Source organism: Acanthaster planci, linkage group LG19, assembly GCF_054643075.1.
Source record: "Acanthaster planci isolate LZ-2023a linkage group LG19, COTS_SCS, whole genome shotgun sequence".
NCBI lineage: Eukaryota > Metazoa > Echinodermata > Asteroidea > Valvatida > Acanthasteridae > Acanthaster > Acanthaster planci.
Window position 1 is genome coordinate 11,165,970 of NC_141795.1, and position 21,576 is coordinate 11,187,545.

Sequence of the window (21,576 nt, forward strand, 5' to 3'; positions counted from 1 at the left end):
CTTGAGTTGCAAAGTGCACGCAGAATCCGAGCTGCGTGCACGCACTACGCGTGCGCGGTTTCCAGTCAGGGTCCGTTGCACGCCTGCCGCGCGCGCTACACGGAGGCCGTGACTGGTACCCGGCTCTAACCCGGGTGCCGTCGAGATCAGACGATATAAAAAAAGGCAGTTCTGTTTTTGTCAGATCGGGGACTTCAGACCATAGAGGTAGAATGTGATTCTACCTCCATGTTCAGACTGACCAATTAACCCCCCATTGGTTACCGCTAAAATATTCAGATTTTGTTCTGCTCTATATTTTGGTTGATAAGCATAAATTTGCAACACATCCTGCTATTTTTGTAAGAATAACCTCGGCTGGTGTAGAAGGCTTTGTACATGCATGTGCAGGGTTCTTGTACGGGAGCAAGTTCATCAACGATCTCTTTGAAGTTTTTAACGTGTTTAATTTGTTTGTATAGTTTTTATCAGGTAAAGATGTATAAATACACAATATTGTAGTATACAGAAACTTATCTTGATAATTGAGAAATAAAAAAGAGGATTACATTGCAGGCATGATAATCGTGATGAACAGGCGAGAGCGATGCTACACTGATCGGGAACACGGCATGCGATATGCAGAGGTAGTACTGGCGTGCGCACGTGCGCTAAGTGGCGATCATGCACAAATCATGCTGCTGATCGGCCTTTCCTTTGTTATTCGTAAACTAAACATACAATAAGCAGACTGAAGTGGTAATTGGTTGTGACAAGTTAGATTTTGGAGCAATTGACAGATAGCTAAACCATGGAGGAATTGTGTTTTATTCCTCCATGGTCAGTCCGAACACGTAGTTTCGATGTACGTGTACGCAGCTCGGAATCTCGTGCGCCAGGTAGTTGCGCGCACACCTTTACGAACTACACTGGAGGACGGCTGAAAACAGTCCACAACAGTGGCCAGAATTAACGTTACGTCTGACTTTATTTTCCCGTTTTTGTCTTTGGTGGTGATGTGTCGAATTTCTTATCCCACCAGCTGTGGGGATAAGGATGCATATCAGTTACAGACGTGAAATTGGCTCCTTGGAAACGGTAGAAGTGTTAAAAAGTTTAGTTACAAATTTTTTTCGCCCGATTTTGCACCCTTTATATCCTGGAGTCCCTCCGGAACGTAGTAGTACGGTTAGGGAGTCCACCTGGGCTAACCAGGGCTGTGATATTGAACCAGAACATGAGAAATATTAAGTTTAAACAGTTCCTTTTCTCTGAACGCATTATGTTATATAGTTAGGTTATCAAGCTACTAGCTGGCAAAAAATCTAGGAGCGGTATATTTGAAAGCCACTTTGAAGAAGCTCTCCAACAGATAAAATGTACATGATATACATGTAGGCCGTTGCACACTGCCTATCTTCAGCACACTTGTTTCTAATTCTGTTGACACCAAAGCCAAGCGGTTTCCCAGCCAAGCCCCTAGCCCTCGGCACATAGTTTACCGCCCCCTACACACGGCACGCTTGCTTCATCAGCTGGCCACCAGCAGAACGATGCCTCGATAGTGTAGGTCGGGTGACCAATCGGGTGCCGATTGTTTCACGAAATTACCGCCATACTATACCCATAACTTCAGCGAGCGTCGATAACGACCTCCACATCAGAATATTGAAGAAAATTGTGCAAGTGCGTTACGCCCGTACTCTTCGCCAAGATGAGCATGATGAGAATCGTACGGTCGGAAGTGGCGTTCTTGGTTGTTGGAGTGATCCTTTCTGAATGTGCCACTTTGGCGATAGGTGAGTAAAAGTTCGTTTTCAGTGGGTCACTGACATTATAGTGCTACTATGGAGGAATAAGACCACTATCCCGATACTTTTTTATTAATTTTAAATATAGGCCTACGTCCTTGCTCTACGAAATTATGATGTAGGCCTAATTGTTCATGTCTCAGTTGATGGGGGGTGTGCAAAATTTGTTCATGGATCGCACATTTGTTTAAACTTCGCTGGTGAAGTGCTCTGGAGCGTATAGAACTTGGCCATCGTCACATTTGTTCGTTGGTGACTGCAAAAAGGGGACAATAATAGTCAGCCTAGATTTAGCCTAGAGTACTCTGGACTAGATTTAGATTTAGCAGCCGAAACATGGTTACTGCATTGCCAGACTTGACTGTATACATGTACATGTACATGTACAGTGTACACTGTATGTACATGTATACATTTGGGTTTTTTCCTCCATAAATGCCACAAGGCCAGTGATGCCAGTGCCTGCAGTGAGATGCAGGTGCTGCAGCAGTGTTGCATGTATGCGTCCCTTGTCGTGCACAAGATACTGGGTTTCGGCTTGGGGGAAAGAAACACCTGCACCATTTCAGTTGTCCTTATTTCCATGCTTTATTTTTGTAATTTTGTAGTTTTTTCTGGGGAGATTTCAGTACACTGTACATGGGCACAGTTTTTTTTTCCCTGCAGTCCTAAGTCAAATTTAAGCACTGAAAATATTGATGCAAATACTTAAAACTTTCAGAAAATCGCAGCCAACGGTGAAATGTCATGAATAATGACATTTTGAAAAATAGCCTAACTAGGGTAGTCCGAGTGTAACTGAATTGTAGTTGCACATTGTTAAAAAGCATGACGACTGGTGTATAGTTTGAGCTCGAACTTGCCCGTTAGCTGCAATTCTCGCAGCATACCGTACATGGTCCTTCAAATCTCGTACAATTATTTTCATGTGAATGGTTCCGTGATGAATGAAATCAGCTCTTGATAACCAGTGGGGCCTAGGCCTGGTCCCAAATGGTCAACTAGATATTCCAAAACAGCTATCATCAAGGCGCTTTTAGTCAAACTATATGCAGAGTAGCTAACTATACATGTACATGTAGTTGTCATTTTACATGTACATGTTATTTGCCCTCTGCTGTAATCTAGAACAAGTCATCTAATCCAGGACCTCTTGTAGTTCAAAAATGAAACCCCGGGCAATACTGACATATTTCTTCTGTGTTTATTGAAATTTTTCATTTAGCTTGTACAGGTACTTCTCAATTGGTAATTTTGCATTGCATGCATTTAGCTTATGTTTGGGCAGAAATGTGGGGGACATTTTTTTTTTACTTGTCTTTACTTGTGCAGTTTATAGTTTCAGTTCTAATTTTACACTCACTGAATTCAACGTATTAACTTGATTATTATTTTTAAGCAGAATATTCATAAGCAGTATACCACCGACACAGTACAATCAGATGTGACTCAAAGGGCACCCTTACCAATGTTGCTATTCCCTGCCCCACCTTTTTCCTTAATGTTTTTTGGGGGGAGGGGGTTGGTTTAATTTTAGAATCTGCAGGTGTGTAATAAGTTGGCATTTTTAACTTGTCTTAACCACTTCGTGCCGGGGCATTTTTCAACGTTGATGATGCTGGGCCGGCATGACTATCATTTTTTTCCGTTTTCAGAATCCTTCAAAAATTCATCATTCCATTTAACGGTCGTTTATAGCCGCACCAAGTAATCTTTAGGCACTACTCTAAGTCGACAGGTGACCTTCATTGACGCCTGAGTATGTCAGCCAGGCCTGCAGCCTTGTAAACAGAGCCCAGATTGTGCGTTGTTATACAACTGTCTTTTGTTCACGAACCTCGCTCAGTGCACTGCTGACCTCTTTTCAATAGGGGCCAGATTAGCGTGCAGCGGTGCTGTGTGGCTCATCGCTGCGGTGGTGGAGCGCTTTTGTCCCCGGTGGTAATCCGCTTGCTCTCAATGCCCCAAACCCTGGTATACGCTTTCAAAACAATGCTGGATTATCACCACTTTTGAGAGTGAAAAATGTCGGTAATGCCCAGCAGCCTGGTCTTTTGTTCGGAGTACGTTTTTGTTACAGGGCCCTGTTTCCTTTGTCCGAGTTAAGAGACCCTGGCCACGCATATAAACCATACGGCTCCGATTTCGGAGTCCCCGGCAGGTAGTGGTTAATAATGCCATTATCCACAGGCTTGCATGCAGTACAGGTACATACATGTATCTTTATGTGATACCAGTTACAGTCCATATTTTACATTCTGGATTGGATTGATTCTCCAGTAAGGTTCACTGTCTGTCTACTAGTTGATTACCATGTACTGTACATGTACTGGTAGCTGACTAGCCATAACTTCCACGCTACCACCCGGGGTTCTTCCGACGTTCGATCATACAGTCGCCAGAGCCATCAAGAGCCATACCTGTACATGTACATGTACTGTACATCTGCCACTGAAAAAAACAACGATCCTTGAAAAAAATTATAGCTTTGTCCTTGCAGTGTCCCCTGAAATTCATCAAGAGATGCTCTGGAATTATTTGTACAGCAGCCAACAACTACGTCAATATATGGATTGTGTCAATATATGCATGTACATGTATATGAACACTTGCATGACGTGTGTAGTGAATTGAAGTGTACTTGTTCTGTCTTATGATGTGATTTGAATACTTCAACTGTTTTATTTTTTTTTCAAGAATAATGCTACGGTTGTACGTATGTTCAGGCATGTTCACCACTTCTTAATGTAGCCAATGGGAAGCAAATTTAGCACAGCAAAAATGTTGGCATCGATTTCTATGTGGGGAACATTACCTTGCAGTCGGAAACCAAAAAACTGGGGACCAGAGCGCATACAAGGGCAGTTCGTTCCTAGGGTGTCAAGCAGTGCATGTACGTGTATGTAACAACTTCCTCAAAAGTGAGGATGTGTAAATAAATAGGAACAAATTGTTGAAACATCATCTGCTTTAAAATAAACCAACTGCTTAAAAGCATGTGGAGTGGGATTTGAGGCCACTACAATAATTATTTGTAGGTAAAAAGCTTGTGTTCAGCCAGCATATACACCTGTACAGTAATAATCAAATAAATTTCTTGGGCAAGAAGATGACAGTGTCTACCCCCAGAACTGTAGGGGTCAACGTCTGCCGCACTCACAGTTCTAGAGGTAGACACAGTCATCTTCTTGCCCAAGAAATTTATTTACGTCCACACGCATCTGCATAATTTTTTCTAAGAGGGTTAGGGGCAATTACATATGAGCGTGGTTAATTGCAAGCTAGATTAATTTCATAGAAACTTATCTGGCAAAGGAAATAAAATTAGAAGGTAAATGTCAGGCTTTACTTTCCCATTATAAAAACATCCTCCAAGCAGCTAACCCCTCACCCAAAACTCGTAACTGTATTCACACAGACTAATTCGTGCCTTACCGCTGATAAGTCGAGCGCTCTTCTATATGAGCAACTGTGCAACTCGGGAGAGAAAGTAATCTTCTTGTAAAATTTCAAGTACATGTAATCATGTTGTAAAAATTTTTAAACATGTACTTAAATGTTTGTCCTGGCCATTTATGATAATTGCCTCCAACCTTCTAATGACAAATACATGTATGAATGCGCAAAGGTGCAGATAAACAAATTGTATAATAATTACTCCTCACCCACCTCCTAAACACCACACTTCCACCATTCTTATTTGGGCCAAGGCCAGACCTGCCCCTGATTCGTCATCGGTACATTCATCAATACTTTAATGATGATGCACAATTCGCAGGCGTAAGTTCGTACTGGTAGCTGTGACATGCATACATCACTTTTTAATAACCTTGATATTTCTCAAACTGGGGAAATGATGCGGAACACAGTTCTTAGAGCTCTCTGTTTGACAACCACACATTCCATGGGTTCAGGCACCTGTTAATTTGTGTTATGGGGGATTTAAAAGTAAGTCAAGGGGGTTAAGGGAGTTTTAGAACAACCCAATTCTACGCTTACTTTGACCATTCAGGCAAATCATTGACAGTCTGGGTTTTGTTTCCCTTTCCAACTTTTTTCCAGACTCTGTCAACATTTGAAATCTTCAGTATGTACGGCTCATGCTGAAAATATACAGACAAGTACATAATGTTCTGGGATAAAGAAACCAACAGTGCAGCTGAATTATAATTTTGAAATAAAAGGGAACATTTATGAAAAAATGAGGGTTGTGTACCTGTACGTACATACATGTACTGTACATGTATAAATTTGTGTGTAACATACACGTACGGATAAAAATCCATGTACCAGTGCAATTTAGAACTTCCACATGTAGATGTAATGGGGACTGAAAATACTTAGTTTGTCCAGAACCATTTATTATAGGAGTGGTTTCCCCCCCCCCCCCGTCAGATAGCAGTCCTTTCCTTTTTTCTACTTGCCCTGCCTTTCATAGTAGTGTTTCCCCCTCCCTATGATAATCCCTAGAGTAAACACTGTAGCTTTAAGATACCAGTTGTGCTAGAGCATGGGCAGACACAGACCAGCAGCCAGAGGGAGAACACTTAGCTCTCACTGCCTCTCCTGTTCTTTAACAAGTTTTCATGTACATGCCTGAAGATTTGGTCTGCCGAGGGCTTGGTTTCTTAAGCTTGAGTACGATAATATTTGCTTCTATTTACTGGGTGCTGTGTTGGTTAATCACTAGTTCAGTACAGGTCGTGTTTAAAGGCATTGGGTCATACAATCTCGTTTGAAAGTCTTGGTTGAAGGTCTGGTTGGTCTGGTCTATCCATTTTGTGTGTAATTTATTTTTTTGGTTCACCGTTTAAGGAATTTCTTCTGTTTTGGGGGGGTTGTGCAAACTGTCCAAATTTCACTACTTTCTTTTTGTGCAATTGTCAGTTCAATTTCTCTTGGCGTCTAGAATAAAATACTGTTTATTTGAACTTAATTTGAATCTCTCCTTGTTTCCCTTTGTCTTTTCTAGTGAATATCTTGCAACTCAACTTCTTACTGATCCTTATTATTATCATTATTGTTATTTATTCTTTTTTGTCCAGGTTTGCGAGTTTTCCCCATTTGGTTGCACTGTTCTATTTTTCTAGGTTACATAGACACAGATGTACATGTACGTCAGCCATTCCGTGTAAGGGTCATCATCAAACTTGAAAATTGAAGTGAAATAAATAAATTTTTCTCAGTTGTATTTGATAAGAGGAATATTGAAACCATCTAAATCTCAAAGGAACTTTTAAATCAAAGAATTTTTTATTTAGGTTACAGTCTCCTGAATATGGATGAAATTTGTGGTCAAAAAGGAGGGGCAGGGGTACAAATCACGAACTTAGAAAGTAATTGAAGCTCATTCATATGATTTTACTTTATCTGCATACATTAGGTAGCTGTTCCAGTCTAGTTGATAAAACATCGAAAATTTTTCCAAATGCTTTTTGTATTTTCCAAGGTTTTAATCATGAAAACACTCTCAAAATATGTCATGCGGGTTTGAAAAATTTGACAATTTTTTTTTAGTTTACTAAAAACTAGACAGGGATTCAGTTAGTGTTTGATATTTGTAAATCAAGTAGTAGTGGTCTATCAATAAAAGCGTTAATATTCTTACAGTTTTATTTGCTTTGCATTCCTTGTAGAAAAAACTCTTTCAAGAGTGTCACACATGCACTGTGTCCATGTACAGTCACGGGAGTCACACGCCAGGAATTGAAATTGAGTGTAATTTTCACTGTGAAAACATTAAATTGAATCAGTTAATGAAATTAAAGATTTTTACCAAATGAATGACGTGTACATCCCAGTACAATTGCATCATTAGTTGCAGCTCTTTCCCTTGTAAACTCTGTCAATTGCATGTACAATACAATGTACATGCAAGTATGATGATGGGCACATGTAAATATACAATACATGTACATGTACATAAGATGGGCAAGCATACATTGTTTATTCAGACACCCTGGCCAGCAGATGCTGAAGAAGTAGATGATATACTGTGCACTGTGCCACAACCCAACCAGATGAACAACAGGGGACAGCTGCAGTTCAATGTGGAGATCATTGAAAGTGCAAAAGAAAAAGCATTGGACAAACCAAAAATTACTTCTGTTTTTCTGAAATAATCATGTGGAATTCATGACACTCACTTCAATTAGATTCAGAGGCAGTTTTACTCAATGTCATTGTTATGAATATATGACCTGTCAGCACAAAATAAGCTGAAAGTCCGAATTTTCAAAATTGAGATATTAGTATTCAAGTTGAATTCAGCAGAAAAAGCTTTCTAATAGTATGTACATGGAACACTTAGGGTAAATGTATAAGTTGACAATGTGGCTTTATTCTTGCAGCCTTGCGTCTTCGTTCCCGACATTGTTTCAACATTTTAGACCAGGCACAAATAATGCTTTCGTGAAAATTGCTAAGAAAATGACATTTTACACTGTGATTCTGCAAAATATTTGGAATTAAATAGGAGTGGGTTAATATTTCCAAATATCACAAAACCAAAAAATTGTCCTCTACTTCAAAATAAAACTTTGAACCCTCAAAACAGGAAAGAGTAGGATGCGACTTTTGTTAAATACCAGATTTCTAATCAAAATTTGCCAAAGTAAAGGAATAAATAGCAGTTTTCACACTCTTCCATAATGTATTTGCAGGTACATGTACATCATTTTTATTAATGTTATATTATAATTTGATTTGTTTTACTATTATTACAGTTATGATGTAAAAGTAAAACGCTACCACGTCACGCGAGTCACGCATTTGAGTCACGCGAGTCACATTTTCTTCAGGCCATTTCTCACAACAAGAGAAGCTTGGCACAAAGTAACCTTTGCATGGATAAGGTCAGAGTATTAAGTTTTTAGTTCAGTGAAAATTTACTTAAGCAAACTTGTACATTCAGAGGAATGCTTTTAGAATCAAGGGATATGAAAAATCCCCATTTCTATCCTGTCACGCGAGTCACGTCAAAGAAACCGTGATAAAGAAAACAACCAACATTTTAACCACTTCATGCCGGGGACTCCGGGATCGGAAACGACAAAGACTTTACTCCGAACAAAAGACCAGGCTGCCAGGCATTACTGACATTTTTCACTCTCAAAAGTGGTGATAATCCAGCCTCGTTTTGAAACCGTGTACCAGGGTTTGGGGCATTGAGAGTGAGTGGATTACCACCGGGGACAAAAGCACTCCACCACCACAGCGATGAGCCACACAGCACCGCTGCACGCTAATCTGGCCCCTATTGAAAAGAGATCAGTAGTGCACTGAGCCAGGTTCGTGAACAAAAGACAGTTATACAACACCGCACAATCTGGGCTCTGTTTACAAGGCTGCTGGCCTGGCTGAAATACTCGGGCGTCAATGAACGTCACCTGTCAACTTAGAGTAGTGCCTAAAGATTACTTGGTGCGGCCAGAAACGACCGTTAAATGAAATGATGAATTTTTGAAGGGTTTTGAAAACGGAAAAAATGATAGTCATGCCGGCCCAGCATTATCAACATTGAAAAATGCCCGGCATGAAGTGGTTAAAGTGGTTAAATAAAAACTAAGAGATACATTCACAATGCCTTGTCTTAGTTACGTGCTAATTTGAATCAAATAAGTTAGCAACAGTAATGCATTAAAACTCAACATTTTGTTCAAATGTCATGCGAGTCACCATGGAATGGCTGACATGTACCTGTGTACTGGTACATCAGTACTTGTAGTATTTGACCTTCAGAAGCCTCCAGTTATCATGGTTATTGAATCAGAAGTTGATTATTTATTTATGGAATCAAATTGGGGGGGGGGTGTGGATAATTGATGGTACCTTACCTTGGCCTCTCAGGGCTGTCATTTTGCCCCTAGAGCTCCCAGTCCAACCAGTGATTTGGAAAATGCATTAAGCACCTGTCATGCTGTGGAGCATAAAATTCTGACCCTTAAAATTATGTAGCTGTATAAAGGAAAGATCTGAGCTGACAATTCCTTAAGATTTTCAAGCAGTAGGACACAATTCAATTAAGTGATCTTCCTGGAATGCTAGTACATGTACATGTAGATGCATGATATGAGCTGATGATTTTTCATTTTGATTGTTGATCAGTGAGTCAGTTCGGTATTCTAACAGCGCATGCACAACACAAGGCTACATGTATTTTATGCATGCACATGATAGTCTGTCCTATCAGCGCAGCCATACGCTGACTCAGGCGCATGCTTTGTTCCCGAAAGACCTTGGCTTTTTGAAATACCAAACTGGCTCTGTATGTAGGATGCAGAAATACTGGTTAGTTTGTCAGAATTCAGTAAGTTTTGAATGGATGCTACGGTAATAGCAGACATCCAGAATATCACCTACCAGTAGAGACCAAATAAATGACAACATAATAACTATTTCACAGATTCAATCAGACACTGGCAAGAAAATCAAGCAGACATAATAAACATGATTAAATTGCTTATTTATGAAGAACAGAAAGGAGAACTACATGTACCAGCATAAAAGATTGATGTCAGGCAAAATTGAATGGAAACTTTTTTCTTATGAGGAATGACTGTTTATTTTTTTTCAAAAAAACATACGGATTATTGCAGTGTTTCTGGCCACTTCCTTAGGCCTGTTCTCGAAAGATGGAGCTGTGTCTAAAAAATGCACATTCCACTTGATGCAGCCAGTTGATATGATACAGACAGAGCTTACATGAACAATTAAGTTTAAGTGTTAATAACCCCAAATAAAGTACGGGTATGAGCCTTTGCTTCATTTTTAATTCCAGGTACGACTTGTGAGGAGATTCCTGTCGATATTTGCTCTGCTCTTCCCTATACCCAGACGGGCTTCCCAAGCAGTCTTGGGCATGCATCTCGTGACCAAATTCCGCCCAACCTGGGAAGTGCTTTCCAGACATTGATAGCCATTGGTTGCTATGAAAATGTGCAGCTTTTCCTGTGCGCGGCTGCCTTCCCACAGTGCAGCACAAGTGGACCGCTCCTTCGACCCTGCCGTGCCCTGTGTGAGGGGGCCATGTTGGGCTGTGGCTTCTGGTTTGGTTTCTACTCAGATCTGCTTGATGGAATCAACTGTGAGGCCATGGTGAATTCTTCTGATCCAAACATTTGTGTGGGACTGAACACCACCCCACAGCTCCATGTCACAAGTCAACAAGTACCAAAAGGAAACACAGCTATCTTTGAAACAACTTTGCAGATGAAAACTACCAACTCGACCGGTTTGGCCAATACGCATAATTCAGTTTCCACATCAGAAACTCTATTTGCTACTCTATTACCTAGGCAACCAGCAACCACATTGTCCAGGGAGAATGAGGATGATGAAAATGAGGCAGATGTGCACAGGAAACCAGTTAACAGTACTTTCTTCTATTTAGCCTCGTCAGACTTCACCTCTGAGGTCACAGGGCAAAGGTCAACTGCCAGTAAAGGAGGTCACAAGATGACTGACAGCGTTGATAAAGCTGTGAAAACTGACACAAACATTCAAGGTAGGAAGTTGTGTCAAGAGACAACTCACATTGTAAAACGGAATGTGCCAAGTGAAGTTGCTTTCATAACTATTTTTTGGCATCGATATGCAGCTGACTCTCTTCAGTACAAACATTTCTGCTGGTTGACCAACATGTGTAGATGTAGCCAAAATGCTAGTAACATATCATGGTGTACACACATGTATTCTGTCAAGACCAAGATTTCATGTTCACAAGAATTCGTATTAACAAGGTTAATTACATTATTAGAGTTGTTACATATGTACCGGTACAGTGTAGCAGCCAGTTGGTTGACATTACACTGTAATTTCTATGGTAACAGTGATGCAAAAGAAGCAAAATTAAATTATTACATGAACTTTAAAAACACCTTCAAACTCAGAATTTTCATTGCAAATATCTTTTAACCACTTGCTGCCAGGGAACCCTGTTTCGAGCACTATGGGTTTATACGCAGAGCTTGGGTGCCCGAAATGGAACAAAAAAGCTGGTCCATGTAACAGAAGACCGTACTCGGAACAAAGGACCTGCTGCTGGGAATTGCCATCATTTTCGGCTTGCATTTTTCCACGGTAATCCGTTACTGTTTTTAAACAGTGTACCACTGTTTTGGGCATGACACGCCCACAGATTAGCACTGTGGACAAAAGTGCTCCAGGGCCCCATTGATGAGCGACACAGCACTGCTGCATGCTAATCCAGCCGTGTTTGAAATATGCTACTCGCTTTCACTGTGGACAAAGGAAATTATGCAACACATCACAATTCTGGGCTCTCTTTAATGGGGCGGCAGGCCTGGCTGAAATATTCAGGAGTCAATGAAGGTACCTGTCAGCTCAGAGTAGCCACCAAACAGTCATTCGTGTAGGAGTAAACGTCCATTAAATAAAATGATGAATTTGTAAAGAATTTTGAAAACAAAAATCTTGAAAATCGCCCATATGTGTGCAGTGCATTTTTAAAGCACCTGGCAGCAAATGGTTAAATACATAAAATGGCACAACAGTTGTATCAGTTGAAAAGAAAAATATGAATTAGTAACAACATTGATGACAAAGAAACGCTGCGTTTCCGATCTGTGACCTCAGCCATTTTCCACAATGGTTTTAATCATCAGATTTATCTCATAATGCTACTCAATCATTTGACTTTACATTCACTTCCAAAACCAAATGAAAGTACTTCAGACATTAGTTTCACATTGCGTTGCTGCTATAAAATTGTTTTTGAAGCCTAAAGTACACATAGAAATGCATTGAGCCAGATGGGGTGATCTTATGAAACTAAATACATGAAACTGAAGCAAAACAAGAGAACTGGCTAACATTTGGAAACCCCCTCAGATTTTGAATGATTTATGAAGGTGTTGTGAAAGACTGCACAAACTCTTCTTATACATGTATGGCACTCTCTCTTTAATTTGTGTGTTTGTGACGCTTAGTCATGGCATCGGGTTGAGAATGCAAAATAGCTACTTGCCATTGGTTGCTAAATTCATTGCTGTACATGTACATGTTCTCCACTTTACATTGAATTCTACATGTACATGTACTTCAAATTGTCTAGCAGACGCGTGCCTAAAGGACAAGTATGGAAATGCAGTCCAGAAAAGGCATTCCCAGAGTCCAATCTGTCACAACTAAAACCTCCGCAGTTTGATATCAAGAATTTTTGAGACAACTGTCCAATATATATACATGTACATCTCAACTAAAACATAAGAGTTATCACCCTTGTACATACACATTCCGGTACATTGAGATATTTAAGTACATGTAGACATTTGAGAGTTTTGTATTTTCAAGATGTTTTTTGTGTGTGTGTTGGGGAGATGTTAATTTATATAACAGGTTTTGCCCATACCCAACGTATATATTGATAAACACTGTATGCTCAGTGCTTGTCCAAGAGCTTGCAAAAAATCTTAAAAAAGCTTACTCGGGTGGGAGGTCGGGTGACTTTTTGTAAGCGTAATCTGCCTTGAGCAAAAACGCCCCTTCATTGGTTAAAGAGCCATGTTGCAGGGGAGTGTTCAGTTTGTAAGGATGCGACTACAAGTGTAGCTGGTGTATTTCATAGTCGTTTGTGAACCAGTGAAGTGCAGTTCCCACCAAAGGAGCCTTCATTAATTGATACGAAAATTGTGTCCTCTTTTAGTCTTGCTCGGGGCTGATAGGGCATCATAAGCTACTGTACAGCAGAAGTATCCAGATTTTTTTTTCATGTATTTGTTACTTAACTGTGAAGTTTCCTTTTGCTCATTTGCAGGAGGTTTCAAAAGTCCAAGCATACATGTAGTCCCGGCACTCGGAGTATTACTGAGTGCATTATCCTGTGCAGGAATGGTGGTGCTGCTTGTCAGCTGTGCATTTTTCAGGTAGTAACAGAGTTTTAGTAAGTAGTGAATGTACATATTGAATTACTCTTGTACAAAGTAAGAAATATTCAAGTTCTTTCTGTCCCCCTCAACTTGTCCATCTACTCTTGTCTGGGGTGGTCACCTGACTCAACATAATTACTCACTCTTTGCACATGTAGGCACATGTAAATACATGTAAATATTTTTGGCTTTCATCAGTTTGTGTTGTAGTAGCCACTTGCCCTTCAATGTTCCGTCCGTAGTGGCTGCCTGTCCACAGCCTGTTAGTAATTTTACAATGTACAGTACATGCAGCTAAATGCCTATCTGTACTATCTGCAGCCGATTTCATGAAACTTGGCGTAACTTTGAACCATGCGTAAGACTACCACAAATTTATGCTGTAGCTGTGCAATATACTTACGTTCGATTTCACAAAAAGTTGTAATAACTTGTAACTTGTAAAAGTTGTATGTTTCTCATATAAGCCTTGAATAAAGTTCAGCAATGAAACATAATAACCAAACATAATAAGCTGATCAAATTGTTCGTTTAGGCTTCATTTGGCACAACTTACGCCACCTAAAATGACTGTGTATAGGTGTATATCATGCCACCATTTGTTGCGTAAGTCACAGACTTACATGTACACAGTCAGTGCATACATGTAAGTGTACATTTGTTGCTCAACTTACATAATAAATGTAGCATAAGTGGAGTTACATCAAGTAAAGTTTTGTGAAATCGGCTTCTGCTCATGTCGGCTATTGTACAGTATGGCTGACTGTCTATTATGGTTTCCTGTCCTAGTGGGCACCTGTTACTGCTTTGAGTCGATGGCCACCTGTCCTTTCTGGCCATCTGTCCATCTGCTCGTTCATTGTTCGTGCAGACCAGTAAATAAGTTGCCATAGTCAACAGTGATAAACATTCCAACTTAAAAAAATCAGGAAAAATACAAGTTGCTCAGGTGTTCAAGACACATGTACATGTATATCAAATTAAAGGTCACTTCATCTTTTGTTGTCCTTTTAATTTTCAGTGGCTTAACTGATGAGTTTGAAGATATTCACTCCAGAGATAACCCCCTCCCCCAAAAAAGAAATCAATCATAAGGCCCATCACCATTCCACATGCCAGGAAATGCTCTAATAGCAGAGAGTTTGACAGTGTACAAATTGTGATTCGATTCATGCAGGCAATTTTGGACCTACATGTACATGTATTTACTGCCTGCAACCTTTTTGGCCACCATTCGTGTAGCCATCAAAATAACGATGGTATTTCTACCTGTAAGCTACTGTGTATCTGTCATTCGGTTCTGTATTTTCTGTACTCATTGGACTCTCAACCTTGTGTTACATGAGAACAGGGCTTTATGCAGACCATACATGTACATGTACATGTACATTCAGATATGATGCATGTACGTATGTACCTCCAATCAGACGGACAGCTTAACCTGTACCGTATGTGACTTGTTATGCAGGAGTGCACTTTCCATGTACCGGTATCTTCCATTTCAGAGTATTTAAGTCCAGGTCCCTACTGAGCTGGCATGCTCACAATTGCTTTTGGAAAGGTGTTTTGCTCAGAAAATTTGGTAATGGGCTAAAATTTCATGTGTTCCGTTGCCTGGCACTTGATGCAGATTTGAATTTTGCCCTACTCTGACATACTAATACAGCTAGTGTAGTCACTTTGAGCTGTTTTTCCCAAGAGTGCACTAGATCTTTTGCCAAGCATTTGATTGGCTGAGTGTTTTCTTTTAAGTACCCCACTATTCATGTATACATGTACATGTACCTTGGGCCCTGGTGATGCTCTGTCTTTCAGTCCTTAGCACCAATGGCACTGTGCTAAAAGGCAGCGAAAAATGTCGAGCCCCTGTACCTGGTAAAATAAACACCCAAAGTTGTCATCAACATCAGGTCAGATCAGCAGACAGAACATAAACAGTAATTTTTATTATACAGGACTCCGGGCAGATCCATCATGCAACACAAACTGCTTTTAATTAATCATGGTCTAAAAGTGGAATTTCTGTTCTTTTGAGGTAAATGTCACATGCATCACTTACATGTACCTGCTTTGCACTTACAAAGATTGTTTCCTTTGAATTAGAAATTAACCTTTACATGTATTAAATGTAACCTTTAAATTGACCTTTACATGTATTTACTGAAATTTTGACAAACTGGCATTGTATGTGTTTTCTGTCCCTGTACAGTGGCACCAACTAAGTTCTAAGGTTGAGATATTGGATTATGTGGTCTGTGCATTAGGACAGCCTCAGCTGTACACAGTGGATTTTGCCCTTAATCTCCAAATTGGAGTGTGTACATGACATGTACCTGTCTTTACAGAAATGCTACATGCTGGGTTGATTACATGCTGGGAAAGTGGCCATGTTCCCTGTGTCTGTCACAAATGTGTGTGAACCTGCAAAGGAATTCTTACAGTATGTGGCCTGCTGTTAACTACATGTACATGTACATGTACACTGTAGCTGTTAACTAGGTGATCTGGGTACTCAGTGGGTACACCTGCTGTGTACGTGTATGGGTGTTCTAGCTCTGTGTACAACACTGTATTACAAAAATAATACAATCTCAGAAAGATATGGCCATTTTTAGATGCAGTTTTTATTAGCAGTTAATATAGTTTGCATGGTTCACCCTTATTGAAGGCAGGTTTTGTAATTTTAAGCTGGTAACATGTAATGCACCAAGAGCCTACTCATCATGCACATGACGGAGAAGCACAAAGAGACCTGCAATCAGCGAGTTTACACTGCAAGCTCCTTGAAGTAGTTTCTTGTCTTATTTTCAATTTTTCTGACAAGAGTTTAATTCAACTTTGGGAAATAATTTCCAGCTCAATTTTAATTGTACTAAAGTGTTGTGCTCTAATGAGAAAATGATATTTTGGCTTTTTTTTCCCCTTTCCAGAAAAGCATTTGGAAAGCCATTTGGTGTGCGTCGCCGCAAACCGAGGGATGGGGCTTTTTATACCAACCCAGCATTCAGTGACTTACCTCAGGCTTCTGAAGTCAGAAGTGAGGTAAGAGGTGGAAATTAGTTATGAGTCACAGTGTACTATTTCACTGACTGTCTGGTTCCACTTTGTTGCATTATCACTGACATGCACCCATGCAAGTACCGGTATATTATATTTTACAGGTACATGGTTTGATCAAACTTTTTTCTCCAGACTGCTTTTGATACAGCTAATTATCTACCGGTAGCCCACAGAATTGCAACTTAGCTAAACATCAGGACCCAAATAATAAGTTTCCAAAAGTAGAACAATTTCAATAAGTCATCTATAAAGTGTGACTTCTTGTGGTTTACTCTTCAAAGTTTGCATCCATGGTCAGTTTCAGACACCTGCTGTAGTACATACTGTAAAGGCTGTTCAAGTACAGTCTGCCCTCATAAGTACCCTGTTCAGGGTGAAGGGAGGCACAAAGGTAGCTGGTCAACTGCCAAGGTTCAAACTAGTGGGATGCATTTATTGGAAATATGGGAACTAGTAAAAAGCAGTGACACCTGGATATATGGAATAGAGACCAACCCCTAAATTCCAAGAAAAATGTGTGACAAATGCTTTCATGTCAGCTTTGGCACATTCTACAAAGTGTGGTTTAGAACGTCTGCCCTAAAAATCTTGTGAAATCATTTTTTTTTTGTTGTCTGTGAAGTACACAAGTAATTTTGATTTTTTAAATTTGATAAGTTGTCCACATGCACCTTTGGTCCCATAATTTGAAAGTGGTTCCTGACATCAACGGTGTACTTGTTCCACTGCACTCCTCAAGTTTAAATCCATAATCTTTGACATTACCCACATTATCTTGACCTTGATATCCAAACCAAACTAATCACAGTTCTTCCGTAATGACGAAAAAAAGATCCCATCCTCTGGGATTATGTACTAGTACAACAATGTTGACATGATGCTTCCTCCTCTTTTATTTCAAGAACGGACAGTCGTTGCAATCCAAGCAACAGCCCTACACCCTAGATGACCTCCCACCACACCCAGCAAGTGCCAACGCCATGCTCCATCCCCATAAACAAGTTGATCCCAACATATATCAGCTAGAGCCAAACGGTTTTGTGGAGCAGAACCTGTTTGCTGTCCCTCATTCTCCTCTTCACAACCACCCAGATACAACTGATCCACTCAAAGCAAGTGCTGCTTCATCAAAAGTTGAAACCAAGGTGTCTAGTGACATGGAAGATAGTGGTAGAGTAACAAGTGATCTGGTTTATTCAAATAAGGTTCCAAGTGTTGCCATGGATTCAAATGAAAACAAGCATGGTCCTAACACCAGCAGGAGGGAGGGTAATAATGGAAGTGCTGCAGCACCCTCTAGTGGTGACAGTTTTCCAGTGACTAGTACCAGTTGTAATATGGACAATGGGGAGATGGTTATTGCAAATCCCATAGCCTGCTAGAATTCCTGCAAAGTATATTCCTGGTACTATTACTTTTTTGGAAGGCAATATTTTGTCTGTGTATGCCATTTAAGTCTCAGTTTGTGCTATCTTTTGTTTTGCTTTAATATTGTTTTTAATTGTACTGCATGTAATTTGATGCCAAACAATCTAATGGTAATTTTTTTTTGCAATGAAATGGAACAGCTTTTGAGAACATTTCATTAGACAAAATATTGTACTGCTCACTTCATAAAAATAATCGGGATATAATTTGAATTCCATATCGTAAATTTAATTTACAAACACTCTGTGTTGACTGCTGTGATGTGAGATACGAAGTTTTGAATATGCTAGGGCATGCGTAGCGCCCTCAGTTTCACCTTGGGAGGCTATGCGCCCCTCTTGTGTTCAAAACGTCATATCTTATATCACGGCAGTCAACAATTGTTCTGTCTTAATTTTGTTGAGGCTGAGGAATTTATCCTAAAGAAGCTTTGAACGAGCTTTGAATTTCAAAAGACGATAGGTCTACTGTCACAAATAATTAACATAACAGATGTTAGCGATATTATCTCATGCACTGTTCCCTCACTTTCTTTAATTGCTTTAACTCTAATGTGAAAGTAGTGCAGGTACCAGTGAGAACAAGTTCACATGTAATGTAGTCTGGTTAGCGGTCCCTGCATTACCAGTACCTTAAACACTGCGGGGTGGAAACAAGTCTGTTATATAAGCACGACCATTGATCAAATTCCCTGGTAGCCAATCAACAAAACGTATAATGGGTATTACGCAAAAGTGACTAAATGAGCAACAACGGTCACTCTTGAACATCCTGAAGCTCTTCTGTCTTGTTCATGTGAGATTGGCAGAATGAGATATCTCACGGTGTGATATGCATATATATTGCCCTGTTATGTCGTTCTGGGCTCTACTATCAAAGACAGAGATATGACAATGACTAATATGGAACCAAATGAAAAACATAAAGAGATTATTACTTGATCTGTTATTTCCTAACCAAAAGGTACCAGTTGGACATCTGAATTTCTCCGAGTTACAAATTAGACCCAGTTTGGACAGCTCATACACTTCTGTGAAGAGTTTGGTAATGAATGGATATATAGTAAATGATTTTTAATCCTATTGTTTCTTGCTGTTATTTTATTTAATTTTTTTTAAAATTCAACTTTTCAAGGTAACATGCCCTTTAAAAGTGTGCATGATATTGCTTTTAGTGAAGTTGTTCATCAATTTTAACGTTCCATTCCAAACTTTTGTGCTGTTTGGTGTTTAGCTTTATGTTAAGTTTCATATTCGTGTTCGTGTAAATTAGTGTAATTTGTGTAAATTAGTCTTACATTTGAATATTGTATTCATACATCTCAGGAAATTACATTTATGACATTTGGAAATTGGATTCCTTACTACTTGACATTTGAATAGATGAACAAGGGAATAAGTTTGCATTCCAATGTGCTGACCAAGAATGTAAGGAATGTAATGAATAGATGGATTCATCGGGTTCACCTGAACTCGGGCATGAGCAAGTGGGGCCTGGCGTAGCCAGGCTATGTACCGATACCATGTAATTTAGTAGATGTATCGTGTGGGATGTGTCTGCAATGCACTTGAAGCACGGGGCTAGCATTTTACTTATGACTTTAATACTCTTGCCCAATTAATTCACTTGAAACTGGTGCCTGAATCACATTACATTATAGCAACATGACATAGACTGTTGACATGGGCTGTGGTTGGTTTGCAGTCATGAGAACTTTGACCACTCTTCTCTAGGTTTTTTACCATTGTTAGGATGTGGTAAAATAGATCCGAAAGGCACGATGGTCCATAATTAAGAGATCCATCTTGCAATGCACATCTCCCACAGTCCTTTCCAGTCTAACAAGCTATTGAGCATTTGAGGCTATGGCTTGGGGTTTTGCCATTAGCATGACAGTGAAGAGCCATACCCTTAATCAGCAATACCACAAACAGCATTCTTTGCCCCACCATCATGGGGCATCCAGTGGTGTATTAAACAGGATTGACCATTGTACATGTATGCACATATTTTTTTTATCAGATACAAATTTCTTCCATTCTGGGCCTTGGATGGGCATTTCATTGCAGTGTTTGCATGCATGTACATGTTGCATAGCAAATGCTTCATACATATGTACACGTACATGTCATGTTGGTGTAAAGCCTGGGATGAATAATTTGGTAATTTCCATCCCTTATTTGCTGCACAAATTTAGTCACTAGAAAATTTTTACCAATGATTGTAAAATTATGAAACTTATCTTATGAGAGCAAAAACCTCTTGAAACATGTAGAAGTGGCCAGTGTGCAAGGCTGCAACTCGTTTTACTGCTGGCCAGTTCATTTGTTGTATTTTGTTGGAAAAGTGAGCTGAAAGAGACCAAAGATATAAATATTTTTGCTGGATAGAGAATTTTATTTTTATTTTATTTTATTCAAATTTATTAGAAATGCAAATTCTATTTTCTTAGGAACTGTACGTAATTAATTGAACAAACTATTTCCTATCTGTGAAATACATGTACTGTAAGCAAGAAGTGTAGAACAACTGTTTTAGAGAGATGTTGATTCTCTCTTTTGTGGTTTTTCCATATATTCTTCCCATTAAATGTCATCTTGTGATGCGTGGTTTAAGGTAGACAGAAAAGCAGGTCACACAGAACAACTTGCATCATACGCATATTATGCTCAGAAAGTGTACAGTACGTACTTTATGCATCCCGGGCATAATAAACATATGACACGTCATTCTACATGGCCTCCTTTTGCATCTACTATGGTTTAACTTTAGTTTCAAGCAGAGGGAAAAAACTTTGATGGTCTTAAATGTAACTACCCTTTTTGATATAACCAGTACCTTAAAAGTACTATTGAAAAAAAAATCATGTGAATAGCTATTTTAAAATATTGTTTTTTGTAAGACACCCACATCGTTTGAAGGAGTGAAATTAGTGAATGTATTGTTTACACTGTTAAAATATTTTTCCTGTGAAGTAAAGTTTCTCCAACATGTACTTCTTAGCATCCTTGCCCTCTGATTAAATAGCTTGGAAGATTTAAATGCAAGTTCCTGATCTGTTTTCATGAGAACTTCACTGAATTCTCCCCAACCATGCTAAACACCAGTGATTCAATCTTTCTGAAGTAATTGCAGATCACAGTCCTGCAAAATCTGTCAAATTCCCTGCTGGAATTTGAAGGGTATGGTAGTGGATATGAGGGTTACTGGGAATATAATTTATCCCTTCATGGCGAAATCCTCGTGGGGGAAAAACAACTCTTCGAGCTGGGGGGAAATTTCATGGTTAACGAGTGATTCACAAAACAGTGGGAATTGCTTAGATAACCTTTGGTCAAATCCTGTTTAGTAATGAGATATGTGACAGACAATGGGCCCCAATTTGCATGGTGTTATGAGCGTGCACATCA

General features: G+C 39.6%; 1 protein-coding gene across 1 annotated transcript; it reads left to right on the top strand.

Annotated features, from left to right (window-relative positions):
* Nucleotides 1-64: 64 nt before the first annotated feature.
* LOC110988158 (uncharacterized) lies at nucleotides 65-21,213 on the top strand. Its single transcript, XM_022251424.2, has 5 exons — nucleotides 65-1,778; nucleotides 10,570-11,295; nucleotides 13,567-13,675; nucleotides 16,609-16,720; nucleotides 17,641-21,213. Exons 1-5 carry the CDS (start codon nucleotides 1,694-1,696, stop codon nucleotides 18,118-18,120), a joined length of 1,512 nt encoding a protein of 503 aa, XP_022107116.1. The 5' UTR covers nucleotides 65-1,693; the 3' UTR covers nucleotides 18,121-21,213.
* The last annotated feature ends 363 nt before the right edge of the window (nucleotides 21,214-21,576 follow it).